The sequence below is a fragment of the Lonchura striata genome, chromosome 1, assembly GCF_046129695.1.
Source record: "Lonchura striata isolate bLonStr1 chromosome 1, bLonStr1.mat, whole genome shotgun sequence".
Classification (NCBI taxonomy): domain Eukaryota; kingdom Metazoa; phylum Chordata; class Aves; order Passeriformes; family Estrildidae; genus Lonchura; species Lonchura striata.
This window is the reverse complement of record NC_134603.1, coordinates 102879497-102894364: the sequence shown is the minus strand read 5'-3', so window position 1 is coordinate 102894364 and position 14868 is coordinate 102879497. Positions and strand designations below refer to the sequence as shown.

The following is a 14868-nucleotide window of genomic DNA, read 5'->3' as shown; positions in this document are numbered from 1 at the left end:
CACAATAATAATATAAATATAAAAGGAGTATGTTTCATTAGTTTAAACAAATAGAGCCATGTCCCACCAACCACAAGTTAACAGAGATAGTGACAAATTTGTTTTATAGCAAACAACAGTCACAAAAAACTATTTGTAGGATGTAAAACATCTTTTGTGAAACAATCAATGCATCTTTCTATTTAACTTAACAAATAACTAAGATACTATTTCATGTTAGACTAGAAGTAGTTACATGGAGAACTCTGAAAAATCTTTGAGAAATCTTTGAATACAGAACTTTCAGAACTTGGTGACAGATGATTTCATGGTGGACATAATGGAGTTCTAAGCTGAGGCAAGAAAAATTTAAAGTTGCCATATGTACGTACCAAATCCTGCATTATTAGACTGAAAGTGTGCTTATCAAACTGGTAGAGAACCACAGCAGAGCAGCTTAAAAGAGGGGGGAAAAAAAAAAAAAGAAGAAGAAGAAGAAATTTAAGCGTAAGGCAGACAGCTTTTAGGTTTCATTTTCTCAAAAGATTTTGGAGGTACATAGTGTTAGCAAGTCAAAAAGACCATCATAAACAGCAGGTTTGTTAACAGAGATGAAAAGGAGCAGCCAGGGATGTGTCTTCTAACATCCCTAATTCCATGCCAGTGGATGCTAGGATAAGACAAGGGAGTGAAGCTCAGAGGTATATGTTCTCCCAAGACTGCATCCTATCACCAGTATGGAAGACCAAGATAGATGGACTACTGCTCTATTTCTTTTGTATTCTTGATTTTCTAGCAGTGAGCATAACTGCTCTTGAAATTATGTACCAGGGAAATGCAGGGAGTTTTATGTAGCTGGAAATGTTATGTCAAGGTATGTTTTCTTTTTTAAAAAAATGGTACAAAGAAGAATTAATTCAGGTAAATCTCACAGCCCATTTTAGGGATGAGCTCAGATTAAATAACAGCACTAGTCCCATTTGGTTTGCTAATCTACAGATCTATGACATTTTCTCATAGCATAATAAATTTTCAATTTCAGACTTGATCCTTCTCTACAAGATCCTTTTTATATTCAACTATATGTTTTTTAGTAGGAACCCTTACTTCCTCTCCCTTTATAATAGCTCTTGTTGATCTTTAATAAATGGCTTTATGTTGTTTACTGTGCTTCATATTTTTTCATCTTCTTTGTGTGTTCTACACAGCACAAGTAGGTATCTTTCAGTAAAATCTGCCTGAGAGCAAAGACAAGGAAAGTGAGCAAAAGATAGATAGATGCAGAGGGAGGGTCAGAGGAAGAAAGAAAAGGAGAATGTTATTCCTGAAGGATTTGAAAATAATTTACTGTAATTCAAGAAGGTCCTTAAATGTCAGGGAATAAAGATCAACTATTTTAAAGAATTTGTAATAATCTTTCTGATATTGTTAACACTCTCATTTTTATTAAAAGGGCTGATCTTTTAAACTTAGTTTAAATACACTGCAGTCGTGGAACATAGTGGTAATGCATATTTCCATTTCTTACCTTGCCTTCTTGATGATATTATAAATTACACAGGGGTTATCTTTAGTGTCAGCTGAAGAAGGCAGTTACTGTGATGCCCATATGGTACGAGTGTGTTTTAAATTTAGAACTGATTTTTTTTTTAATAGTTATTGTTCTGATACTTATTTCAGGAAGAAATGTTGTAAATAAATTTTAGATATGGATTAAGAAGAAAAAAGTAAGCAACTGCAAAACAACATAATGCTACCAAGTCAAACAGGATTGTTATTAAAGTACAAAGTTCCTGAACATATTCAAGATTATAATTATGTAAGCTATGGTATAAATTGAAATTGTCTTACAGAAATAATTATTTGTTAGCAAGAATAATAAAAAAGTCCTTGCAAGATTATTTCTACAAACAAACAAACAAACAGAAAAAGGAAAATCTTTGAACCTCCATTGTACTGACAACGTTTTCTATGTTTTATACAGCATAGTGTTTTTAAACACTATTAACTTACAGACAACACCACCTTTCTTTTCTTTTAACTGAAGAAGTGGGAAAGACAGTGGTAAGAGATAATCCAGCTGAACATTTTATTAGATGAATCAGTCCTACCTGAAAGCAACTGAGAGCTCCTGGAGACTGAAACACAGTAACATACCAAAGGATACTTGCTGCTTTTTATGTTTCACAGTAGTCTTTGTTTTACTTTCATTGAGAGAAAGTGTGTTAAAGCAAGACGAAAATTTTAACACTATTTGAACTCTGAATTTTGGTCAAGGTCCAAGTCTCAATGCTAATTCTGATTTCTGTGGCAAAAAAAAAAAAAAAAAAAAAAAAAAAAAAAAAAAAAAATCAGAACTTCCTGACAGACTTAAATTTTTAAAATTCAAACTAGCTGGTATGTCAGCATCCTGTTAGAAACATCCTGCAGAATTCCCATCCACTGGAAGCTCTGCATTAAAGTAGGCACTAAGAACATTAAAGGCATTATGGTATGTCTAAAATATTTCTTTAAATACTTAGGAAGAGTGCTATTTTTGGTGAACCAAGTTAAAACTAAACAATAAAGTACAGCCACCTATCACATGAGATGAATCTGAGCCAAAATGCTCTACCTCAAAGCATCTGTAATCTCACCAGACATTTCAAATCTCTACCTTTATTACAACTAATTTAACACAGACTTCAGTTCTATGCACTGGTAAACAGAGTGAGAGTAGGTTTTATGATCAGGACAGAACATTTACTTCTCTTAGGCAATGCTATATTTCCAAATTATGCTGAACTATTCTTAAGCTTTTTATCTCCAAAGGTTGACTGTTCTCAGGCCCAAATCTGAAGGATGCTGAGTACTTTGTGGGAGGAGCTGAAAGATTTTAAAATCTATTGGTGGCATTGCTTCTCCATGACTTTCAGCTCTTCTGTAGGGCAGATGTGGAAGGGGTGGCAGAATCAGATGCAAACATGTTAAATTTTCCTGACACAATAAAAACCTATAATCATGGCAGATTGAATTCATACCATAAGTCAAAACAACAAAAGAATTAGTTTTGCACCATTCTGACGGAAATAAGCAACACACTATAAGTAAATCACATTGTTTATACCACTTACTCTGTGTGCAATGAAAACAAGAACAGTTGTTTCCTTGATGGTTCAGTTTGTGAAAAATGAGCAAATGTGCACCTTTAGCTGTTATAATAGCAATGTTTACAAGATCTGCCATCCTTTTCCTTACATTCTGTTTTTCTTGGCAAGTAAAAAGTCATTTACTAATGTTCTTTCCAGTTAAAAAAGAGCCACAAAATACTTGTTGATGTGAAAAAAAAAAAAAAAAAAAAAAAAAAAGGGCAAGTGTGGGATGAGGAAGAAAAGAAGAAAAAAGGAAACAAACCCTGTAGCCCAAAATCTCTATTTGGGTTTTTTTCCCTAAAAGTAGGGGGAAAACTTCAGTGGAAAAATTTTCTTCTACAATATACAGAGCTTCAAGTAACAGAAAATATAGCTTTTGCTTTTCATATTAAAGGACAAATCCTGGCTCCATTGAGAGTAATAATATATTTTTTCACTTGATCTGAACAGAACTAAGATTCAAGAAGGACTGAATGGACCTATAATGAGCAGTATTCTGGGTAAGCCACACTGCTGTCAGCAAACACCCCTTACAGTCTCTTATTTAAGTTTATTGTTTCATCTTGAAATCAGTTAAATTTCTTGCCATCAAGATTCTTCTGAGGACCATGCGTGTCTGACATGTGGGAATCTATTTCTCATTTCCAGCCTAAATGCACTGAAAATAGCTGATACTGATTGGATCTCTTACTTTAATAGTTCTTCTTCAGATCTCTCTTATTGCTAGACAGAAGTTGCTAAGTCCTTCCTTTTATCATTCCTCTCCAACAGATCAGACCCTAAAAGTGGTCCTTTGGTGCTTTCCAGCTTCAATAATATTTTTTTGTAACAAAGGTGACTCCAAATTTACAAGGACGTGTAGTCTTGACAATATTTTGTACAATGCCAACCAAACATCTATTTCTCTGTAGATATCCTGTGGCTTATATGGCCTGGATGATATGTACACATTTCTTCGCCATGGCACTTTGACAGTCCATAACAAACCATAAAAAATAGACTTTATCATTTTCAAATTAAATTTATTCAGGATAGCTATTTTCATATGTTCTTGCTCTGAAACTGTAACTTTGATAGATCTCTCTCAACCCTGTGTACCACTTTCAGTGTGATTTTAAAGGACAGTTTTAGCTCTTCTCAGTCAAAATTATGGCAATTACTTTCTAAAGGTATAGCAATGATACACATTATTTTCATAGCCAAGGTGATGCTCTCTTGCAATTAACTGTATGGCCTTAAGGTTTTGCAATGTGGTATTATAAGATTTCTCTTTCATTACCAAAGGTAAACTGCACATTTTTTAATTCATGTTTTTGGACTGAAGGACACATAACTGTAGCTCCACCTTAGATTTTTAAATAGCTCCAAAGGCAAAACCCAAACTGTAAAAAGTTCTGCCTATTGCTTTTTAGTTTTGATTATGTTTTTAACACATAAAGAAAGCAACTTGTGTGCAAGCAAGACATTCACGTCTTATTTTATGCTTTTAAAAATCAAGATGCAGTGGCTTCTAGAATTGTAGAATACATATAGGCTTTCTGAAATCCTCCTGACACTAGTGTGGGCCATTTCAATACTGATGATTAAGTAAAAAGTACAAAGATGACCAATGCTGCTACATGTAGGACCTAATGGAAACCAGAGATACAATCACAACTGGAGCTGCGCTCGACCAGGTGCTGCTCTGGTGGATGACAATAAAAGGGTCTGTCTGGGAGCACCGGCAGAGCTGTAAGGACAGTGGCAGCAGGCAGGCTGCCCATGGCTCTTGGCTTCAGCTGCATCCGAGCCCTCGCTAATCAGGCGCCAGCTCATCAAGCACTGCAGTGGCTCCCTTCAGTCTCGTCACAGCTGGGTGTACCACGGCGTTGGGAGGTCACGCTGGCCTCCCTGAGAGAATCGATGGATTTCAGCTGAAAAAAGCGTCTCGCAGCTACGGAGGGTGGAGAGGAAGCTCGGCTGGGCTGTGCTGCTGGGCCCAGCCTTGCGTGTGCCCTCCGCTTTGCACGGCATCGCCAGCACACCTCAGGCGGGCTGAGGAGGGAAAGAGCGGGGGGAGAAGGAGCCGCTCGCGTCCCGCCGAAACTACATTTCCCGGCGTGCCTCCGCCCCGCCGCTTCCTGCCCCTCACGTGACAGCGGCCCGCCTGCGCCATGGCGGAAGCCGGGGAGAAGGTAGAGACTGTCACTGCGCTGTGGCGCGGCGCCGAGGACGGGACCGGGCGGGGCACAGGGCCGGGACAGTGGCACCGTGGCACAGCGGGACAGTGGGACAGTGCGACAGTGCCCGTGCCGCGGGGCAGAGGCCGAGCCAGCCCTGCGGGGTGCGGGGACAGCCTCGCTGCATCGGGGCGGAGGAGGGAAGATGGAGGCGGCGGAACCGGCTCTGGCCGGGAGGGTGGGTTTAGAAGTGCGCCTGACGCCGCTCTGCAGCCAAGAGCTGTCTCTCTACCGAGGGAAATGAGAGATATGACCAAGTTCATTTCAACAAGGGAATTCTTTTCTGAGACAAAACTTGAGGATTTTGGTGCTGTACCCTTAATTGGGTGTTCTCCTAAAGCTCCCCGTCCCAAGGTTGCTCTTTCCCAAGGGAAAAAAAAGAAATAAAGGAAAAAGTGCAGCTTCTGGCTCTTTTAGGTACTTTCCCGCACTAAATGCTTCTTTACTGAACCAGTACTTGAACAGACAGCTGAGTTGTGCAATATTTGTCAGTCATGGATGCCTAAAAGTGAAAGAGTCCTAGAATTACTTCAAGGTAACTGGCCAAAGTTAGAGACTGGCATCTGGTTTCCACCTTCCCTGCTGACAGAGTTTTGTTGGGAGGGCTTGGCTTCATTGCGGGAGACTTCTTTGTCCCAGGATTGGCGAGTTTTTAACTGTGGCAGCCTTTAGAAGGATAAAGCAAACTCAGACAAGTCTTCTCTAACAATACAATAGATTAAACTCTTTGGACTATGATAGGGGAGTTACTTTACTCATTTCAGTTTATTTCCTGTGGGTAGCATGCACACCTCTACTAAAATGCTGTGTGTGTGTTGTGCATGTGTTTCTCTAAAACTCAAGTTTTGTGTCTTTCACCTTCTGTCAGGTTTACGTTATGGGCTTCAAGACCTAGTGGGTTACATTTGATGTTTGTAAAACCAGGGGAAGAGAAAACCCTATACCCATCATGCTAGAAAGCCCACTTAAGAATAGTTTGAGAAGTTACATTGGATCTGTTACGGGAGAGATTATAATAGTGAGAGAGAGATTGGAAGACTGACAAACAGTTGGGCTTGCAAAGTTGAATCTAAACTTCAAAGGATGCCTGGATTTTACTCCATCTTCCCTTAATTCCCTTATACTTTTTACTTACAATTTCCCAATTTGTGACACAAGTATAGACTACACTGATAACCCTTCTATGGGATGTGTATTTTAGAAGTGGGTCTGTCTGTAGTGAGTAAAATGGAGGCAACAGATGAAAGTAATTGTGATAGCACCTTGCATGAAGCTTCCAACAGCAGACAGAAGTGCTGCTTTGCTTCTCTGCCATCTGCTGTGATGGTCATTACGGGCATCAATGTAAGTCTTCACTAATGAAAAGGAAGCCTTTGCTTTTGGTGTACAGGTCACAATCAGTGCATTATATAAACACAGAAATAAATGTGAGAAACAAAAAATTACACTGGTTGTCGGTGCATTAAATTTTCTCCCTTTTCCATTTTTCTCTAAGCTATTGGTACGGGTGTATTTTTTTTTGCCTTGTCTGGTGGAATTGTGTACCTATTAATCTTACTCTTCAAAGACTCCCTTCATAAGATTTGAAATGCTGCCTTCTCTCTTGCTTGTTCTTTGTTTATATCATATTTTATTGTTAAAATGCTTACATTCACTGCTGGTGTATTAGTTGTAATCCTTTATTGCTATTGATAAAGATAAATGCGTTAAGTAAATCTTCGTTTTGCTGACTTCTTTGAGGAAGCATTGCATCAGCAGATTTTCTCAGTGGGCGGACAAGAGATGAGCAGAAGTTGACTTAAAAATTTTTTTTTCTAGGGTAGAAAGAATCATCTTGCCAGAGAGATGTTTTAAAGGTATAGTTGTTTCAAAGGCAGGAGAAAGCCACATCTTGAATTAATATCAGATGGGAAGGAGAATGTCATTGAATGCTGGATTTCTATGGAAAATGGTTTGAAATTATTTAAGTTTAAAATAAGCCTATTAACAGCTGAATAGTTGAATAGCAAAGCTGGCTTGTGGATAACTTGAGAATGCTGTTCTGCCATGTAAATCAAGATACGGGCAGTTTCTTTGCAAAATTTGCTGCTGCTTCCAGGAGAGGGGAAGATAATCACAGGGACAGATTCTCTGATCTCCCAGTCACCCTCCCTTTTAGGGTAACTGACAACAGAGTCCCTGCTGCTCCCGAGTATCACTGACACTCGAATGCAAGTGCAAGCACAAATCAAGTATGAAGTATAGGGATGGAAACTCTGAACTTTGAGTTGCTTCTTTTGTCTTTCAATTCTTAGTAAGGGTTTAAAAGTACTTCTTAAAGGGAAATACTGCTCAGTTATGTGTGTACTTAGCTATTTACCCCTTTGTTTTTTGTGTCCTTTTCAGGAAACCAGGTCTTATGAGGAATCAACAGATGAATCTGAGGTAACCCTTCTTAAAATGTTTCACACTCGAGTTTGTGTCAGTGTGGTCAGTGCTAGTTTTTTGTCAATATGGAGTGAAAAGTACTATTTCACTGGTTGTTTGTAGAAGTTTGGCCAGTATTATGTACCAAGGATTAAATTAATCTGGGCTTAAATTATTAAAAAGAAGCTGTGAATTGCTATTAGAAGCTTCTTTATATTAAAAAAAAACCCAATTGCCCCTTTATTGTAAAATTAATTATGAGATAAATTGAAGTGCATTTGCTTCTGTTTTGATAAAATGGAAATTTGTAAGTATAATTATGTATGCAATAATACTACATTCAGGTAATTACTTTGTTGTTTTAATAGCTTCACAGTCTCAGCTTAATCATGTCCTGTAGACTCTCTGTTCTTAAGATGATGTTTTGTCAAAAATGGTCTCATTTTCTGGAGAGGTATGCCTACACTGCTGTAGGTGATGGGAAAAGAGGGCTGGGGATGAAGAGAGGAAGGAAGCTAGAGAGAGTTCAAGAGTTTGTCCCTGAACACTACTGTTATAAATAAAGCTCTTGGGAAGATTTTTTTTTTTTTTTACCAAGGGACAAATCTCCATGCTTGAGATTTAAGATTTGAAATTTCTGTGTTTAAGCACCAAGCAGACATAAATCCTAATTTCCATGACAGTGGATAGTGAAGAGACTGTAGTGGTGGGTTCTGAAAAAATCTTTTAGCAGTGGAAGGTGGCTTTGTTTCTTGTGAGATATATTTTTTTCTTTCTGCCATTGAGTGGTTGTCTTCAGTGGCACTCAGTGGCAATACTGGTGAGAAGCAGGGGTTTTTGGCCCTTTAATGTTGTTCTGTGGAACAGCTGCTGGAGCCAGACTTTTTTGTCCAGTGTGAAATGCTTTCATTCTGAATAGTGCTTTGTGATGTGGAGATAAACAATCACTGGGCAATGACTCAGTACTTAATAGAATAGTAATCCTCTCAAGGCTTGACATTCACAGGATAGTGAACACAGATACTTACCTGCTGAGGTGATTTTTTTTTTCTTAAAGCCTATTGCAATGAAAAAGTGGCACTTTTACTGGCCTTTCAAGATTTCAGCTTTAGCAAATCAGTATTTGCAGCGGAATTAATCATTAGCTGGGTTGACAGGTTGTTGGGGATTTACTATTTTTTCCTTTAATAAAAATAAGCATCATGCATCTTTCACAAAATTTAAAGTCCTAAAATTTCAACTAGACCTATGTTAAAGTTGACATCTATTCTTCATGTTAAAAAAAATGTTAATGCAGAGAGAAGTGTAAAGGAAATTTATGTATTGAGAATGTAGATATTGGATCTAAAGAACAACTGTCATTCTAATGTCTGTGAAAATGCTTTGCATTAGCCGTCTTTGAGTATCAAGTCCAGTCTTTAGTATCTTGATAATCAGTATGAGAAATGACTCCTCACTTCTAAAAATTTTAAAGGTTCATTAAAGCCTTAACAAAATATAACTAGTGAGTGAATAAGGAAAAAAGACAGTGCACTGGGAGTAGGTGACCTCGCAGCCACAAGCTGGTCTACAAAATGGCTGCTTCGCATTTTACACCCGTAGGGTTGCATTAGGCAACCCTGTCCCCTCTTAAAGCCTGTCAGTTACCTAACTCTTCTTTGCCATTTATTGGTGGAGATCACTTTCTTGCAACTCGATTGGAGGTCAGGTGTTGTCATGCCACACCTCCTAGTAGTAAGCCTTCCCTCCTCCCAAATGCTCCTTGCAGGGGGCACAGGGACACACCCTCCTTCCACTTGTCCCAGCTAGCAAGGCCATTCCTAAGCAACAGTACTGGGAGAAAAAGGGGACTATGGGGAGAACAGACGATGTCTAAACAACAAATCACAATAACATAACTATACATCAATAAAACTTATCTTAACATACACATAAGTCATCCCTTAATTGCGAGAGCCAGCTATCACATTACCCAGCTATAATAATCAGAAAATAGTTAATGGAATGAAACTGATTAGACTATTTCTAAATATTGTTCAGGTAAAGCCAAAATTAAAAGCATAAAGTGTAAATGTTCCCAGTGCTTGCTTATATTATTTGAAGTATGCTCAGAGCTAAGATCAAGCTGATGGCTTCACTCCTAGCTCTTGTGATCATAAAATTGTCATTATTCCTTTTGAATCGTCTAGAGTTTGAATAATCAGGGATGTATTTTATGGTGGTGGTTCTAGAATCAGAGACTCTGATTCTTGCAGTCTGTGTTTAGTTTTAGCCATTAAAAATGCATTTATAGCATGGACTTCATAGACATCGTACCGCAGTCCTAAAAATTTTTACATATGCAATTATTCTTGCAATTAATTTAATTTAAATTCTTTGTATAAAATTGAATATTGTTACTAATTATTCCAGAGGGTACATGACATGTATCCAACTTAGATTATAGATGTGTTTTCTGTTATGGAGGAATGCAATATTAAAATTTCTGATTTTGGGTAAATTATGCCACTGTCTGAATTGGATATGTAAACAAAATATGGAATTTTTTTCTGATCTTTTTACCCTTATGTGCCATTATTTTAGCAAATAATCAAATATATATTAATTCAGTTTCATGCAGCAATTCTCTTACTATCACTGTTTAGCATTTTGTAGCATAAGATTCTAGTGCTGTTTTGCAACCAGCTTGGTTTGCTTTGAAGGACTGGCTCTTTAACAATTGCCAGGAAGTTTATTTGCACACACTTGGTGGTAGAGCTTAATAGTAGGCCTCAAATGTGGGAGTTTGCAAAAATAGACTGTCTTGAATGTATGTCTTCTGAAAGCTCATCAATATAAGTTTGGTTCCAGCAATGGTTCCACAGGAAATTGAGTTCCTAAGGCTGCCCTGGTGTAAAATGCTTCTCAGCTATTTTAAGTCAGAATGTGTAAAATGCAAAGGTATCAATTAACAGAGATGGTGCATTTGTTCAGATGTTAAGTAGATCTTTCTTTCAATATAAAGATAGCTGTAGTTACTAGTAAAATTTGTAGAACTTGTGGCACTTGTAGAAATGTTATTACATTTCTTTCCTGGTAACTACAGTACAGATGGCACTTTCCTATCATGTTCTTATATCGGATTTGGGGTATTACATACTTTTTCTTTTCCCATAGTCAGAGTGCAATATATTATGCCATGCTACGATGAGGAAGCTGTATATCTAATAGTCCTTTAATTCTTAGGGGAAAACCTCCTTATTTTGTGAAGTAATTTTACTCAGTCTTGAACTCAGTATTTTATTTTTGTATGTTTGGCTTTAGACATTTGGTTTTGGTGTTTTTTGATAGGTTTTTGGGGTTTTAATTTTTTTTTTCCTGAAATATATTTGCATTACTTATCCCAAGCTTGTCTAATCATCAAATATGCAGCCAGATTTGAGGGTGGATCTTAGCAGGTTTGTTTGGCTGAAAAGTCCTAATTTCAATGTGGTTTCATTGGCTTATTTTATTTTATTTTATAGCACTTGAAGCTAAATGTTTGGACTGTCACATTTGATGAGATCTAAAAAGTAGATAGCAAAGTAATCAGACTATTGGCCATTTGGAGACTGTGGAGGAAAAAAAATCCAAAAATTACATATAGCCTGAATCTGAATTTATTTTCAAATTATTTTTCTTCCTAGCAATGCATCTGTTGCTATAAAATCTTACTTTTCTCAGTTGAACTGTTTTCTGTCAGACAGATAGTTATGTTTTGCCAGCTAATTAGCAAAGAATAAAAGGCTTAAAATTTTTTCCTCCATTCTAATTTTCTACAGAGGTTATGAGCAGATTGTGCTGATCCAGCATGTGACTTTTTTACAGGAAGCGCCCTTTCAAGAACAAATGTCCCTGGAATTATAAATGAGTGCTATGTCCCAAGAAAAGATCCTTGATTATGTAAGGCATGTCACTGTGGTTTTGTTTCTTTTCTTGATGCTGCACTACAGCAGAAAATTTTTATTTTGTAAATGTTTGCTTGTTAAACTACAAAAAAAAAAGCCATATGGGTCCAGATGTTCATGTTCTGCAAAGAGGTATTAGAATAGTATTTTTTAAAAAGGTACACTATTGATATCTGTATTATTGCTTTTTTGTTAGCTATATGAATGTGTTAGTTATCAGTATTGCATATATTTTCATTCTAGCACTTCTATTTTTATATGTCCCCTTCTTAACATATTTTGCTGTTTTGATCACTGTTACCTTGTGAAAGGGACATGTATGTTCATTTAGTTTCTTGATCAGTTTATTTAAACGCTATATTAATAAATTCTATGAGAGTTTGTAGGGAGAAAAGTATTGTAAAAATTCCTTGTTAATCTAGTACTGAAACTATTTCTGATGGTTTAGAAATATCCCTCCCTCTCTGATACACTTTTACCACTCAAACTAGTAGTGGTTTTGTTCTTTAGGGTTTTGAAAACTGATCAGAGCAGGAACACAGCTAGGAAAAAATGTAAGCCTTGAAAAGAGGCAGCTAAAAAGCCTTGATATTTTCTTTCTCTTTTCAGTGCACTCCAAGTTTTATTCTTGTAGGTTGAGTCTGGATTAAGTCAAAGCAATTAAATCATTTCAAGTAAATAAAGCATCTGGTGAAAAAGGCTGCTTGTCATATTGTGTTTCCATCAAAATGTTCTCTTAACATGGGGTGTGGAGCACTGGGCTGGAAGAGGTGAGCTGTTCTGTGGATAGTAGCATTTGAAGGGGCATCATCATTGCAAGAAAAATGGATGGTTGAAAAGTAGATGTAGCTACTGTACCTTAGTCTGAGTTGCCTTTTTTTTTTGTCTACTGTTTGACATTTTCCAAAGTAATTATTTTAATCACACCACTTTTCCTTATTACTGAACATTGTACCCTATATTATTTTTTAAAATATAAAATGGGAGAAAAATGCACAAAAAATATATTCTGTTTCACATATCTGGGATGTCTAAAGAGAGATTTCTTCCCTCTGTACGGCTTTAAATTAAATTGGCCTTTTGGGGAGCATGGAAGGAAAAGTTACATAAATTCCAAGTACAAAATTCTTCTTATTGATGAGGAAATGTATAATGCAAATAATTTATCAATTTGAGTAAGTAGGATGAGCATAGTAAATTATTTATTGAAGTTTAAATGGAATATTTTCCTACATTAATTTGAAAAACTAGTTTGAAGTGACTAGTAACTAACATTATAATAAACTTTATTAGAGGATTGACATGCAGGAAAAAAATGGATTATTGCAATATTCTTTTAAGATGTTCTGGTTTTGAGTGAAAATTAAATACTTCGTTTAATGAGCTATTAATATTAACCAAAAGTGCCTGTTCTATCTGTGTGGAATACATAAAAAGTAAAAATGCTGCTGTGCTTCCTACATAAATTAAACGCAATTGCAAAGCTACTGTGTTAGCAGAGCATGCAGACATGGCTTTCCCAAAACATTAAATGTATTTCTTTGTATGGAATAACACTCCTGGCTGCAAAAAGAAAGTAATGGTGAAATTCAGCTCTTCCTCAGTGGTAGGTAGGTGAGCTTCAAAAACTGCTATTCCCAAAACTGCGCTGTAAGCTTTTCATACGCAGTAGATCACAAGGTGGCAACCGGGTTGCTTGAGTAGTGTTCACAGGGGAAACAAATGTTTGCCCAAGTTCCTTGCTCAGCAAAAGGACAATAAAAGTAGAAATGTGTAGCTTCATTGATATTTGAACTGAGTTTGGATGTTTCTGTGCTGGAATTGGATTTCGACATAGAAGATAAAACAGTCTATCCTGTGCTAGCTCTGTATAGTGCACTTGATGTGGAAGGACTTATCCTGTGTTTTTGAACACTGAAGGGGATTTGGAAGGTTCAGGTGTTCTTTGTCATGCACAAAACTATCACCAAAATAAATCAAGGTAGTTGAAATGAAACCAAATTGTATTATGTGCACTTTCTAATCCTTTTTTTTTTTTTTTTTTTTTTTAACATGCCATTTTTGAGAATGTGCAGGTGTGTCATCTCTGTGTTACTTTATGCTTCGAAACTTGGCTGGTGCCAAGCTCCTTCAAATCTGTAGGAGTAAATCTTCAATTGGTGTTGTGCAAATATAGTCTAATATTCTGTATGTCACAACAGTTTTGCAAAGAAATAAAATGCTCTCTGCTTTGTCTTTCATCTGTGTGTCATTTCATACTATAAATGCAGCCCATTTTGAGACATATTCACAGGCAGCCATATCATCTTAATTCCATGCTCCTGGCGTATATCTGCATTTTCCTAGGGTATTAAATAAATCCCTGTGGAAAATGCATGGGGAGAACAGAAAGCTGCTGTGTGAAATTTTACCATCCTAATCCATATTTACCAATTTTACAGCTAGGTATTGGAAAAGCATTGGTGATGTGCCTTATGAACAGTTGTAAAGGAACGAGATCAGAGGTTATTCATGTTTTTCACAGAACTAACATTACTGTATTTTCACCACAGAATTAGGGGAAAATATTTTTAGCAGCATAAGTCACAAACATGCTGTCAAAGTTTAAAAATTTCAATCTTTGTGCCTTATGCTTTCTTGTGTACCAATATTTGCAGAACTGAAATTAATTCTTGTACAAGTTGAAAACTTTTAATAGGTTTCTAGCTTTTATTCACAATTGCTCTACCTGCTTATGAACCAGTGACTTCAAGATGAAATGCTCTTTGTTATTCTCATTATTAAATCAGTTTTTTTCTGCTTTGTTAAAATTTTCCTGTAGGAACAACTTTTTTATATGAAAGTAATGGAGGAAAAGAGGTTTGTGTTCTCTCAAGGAGTTTCCAGAGGGTCTGGTAAAGTGCTCAGTATTTAAATTCAACACAGTAAATAAAACAACAACTTGCAATAAAACTGTATTCCAGTTTTGGTACTATCAAGCAGCCTGGTTAAAGGCCTTAGTCTAAATTTTTCTAGGCATTCCGTTAATGTTAGAGATTTCCCTGCCTTGGGAGAAATTGAGGTAGGATCCTAATTCTGAAAATAGCATAGGTAGTCGCTTTATCACTGATGTAGGAGCAGAAGTCTGGAAACCATATACTAGGGATGGAGAAACGGTAATGATGAAGCTGCACTTCATAATAGTTACACAGCCTATTACGATAATTG

At 36.8% G+C, this 14868-nt stretch overlaps 1 protein-coding gene across 2 annotated transcripts in view; it reads left to right on the top strand.

Annotated features, from left to right (window-relative positions):
* Window positions 1-5225: 5225 nt before the first annotated feature.
* VPS41 (VPS41 subunit of HOPS complex) overlaps window positions 5226-14868 on the top strand; it is a 108026-nt gene continuing 98383 nt past the window's right edge. Inside the window, exons 1-2 of one of the 2 annotated variants that reach the window (XM_021546648.2) lie at window positions 5226-5284; window positions 7715-7753. In XM_021546648.2, the coding sequence (XP_021402323.1) occupies window positions 5264-5284; window positions 7715-7753 (60 nt within the window). In that variant the 5' untranslated portion in view covers window positions 5226-5263. Of the gene's footprint in view, window positions 5285-5340; window positions 5508-7714; window positions 7754-14868 lie in introns of those variants that run through there. The other variant, XM_021546640.2, reaches the window with a different exon arrangement.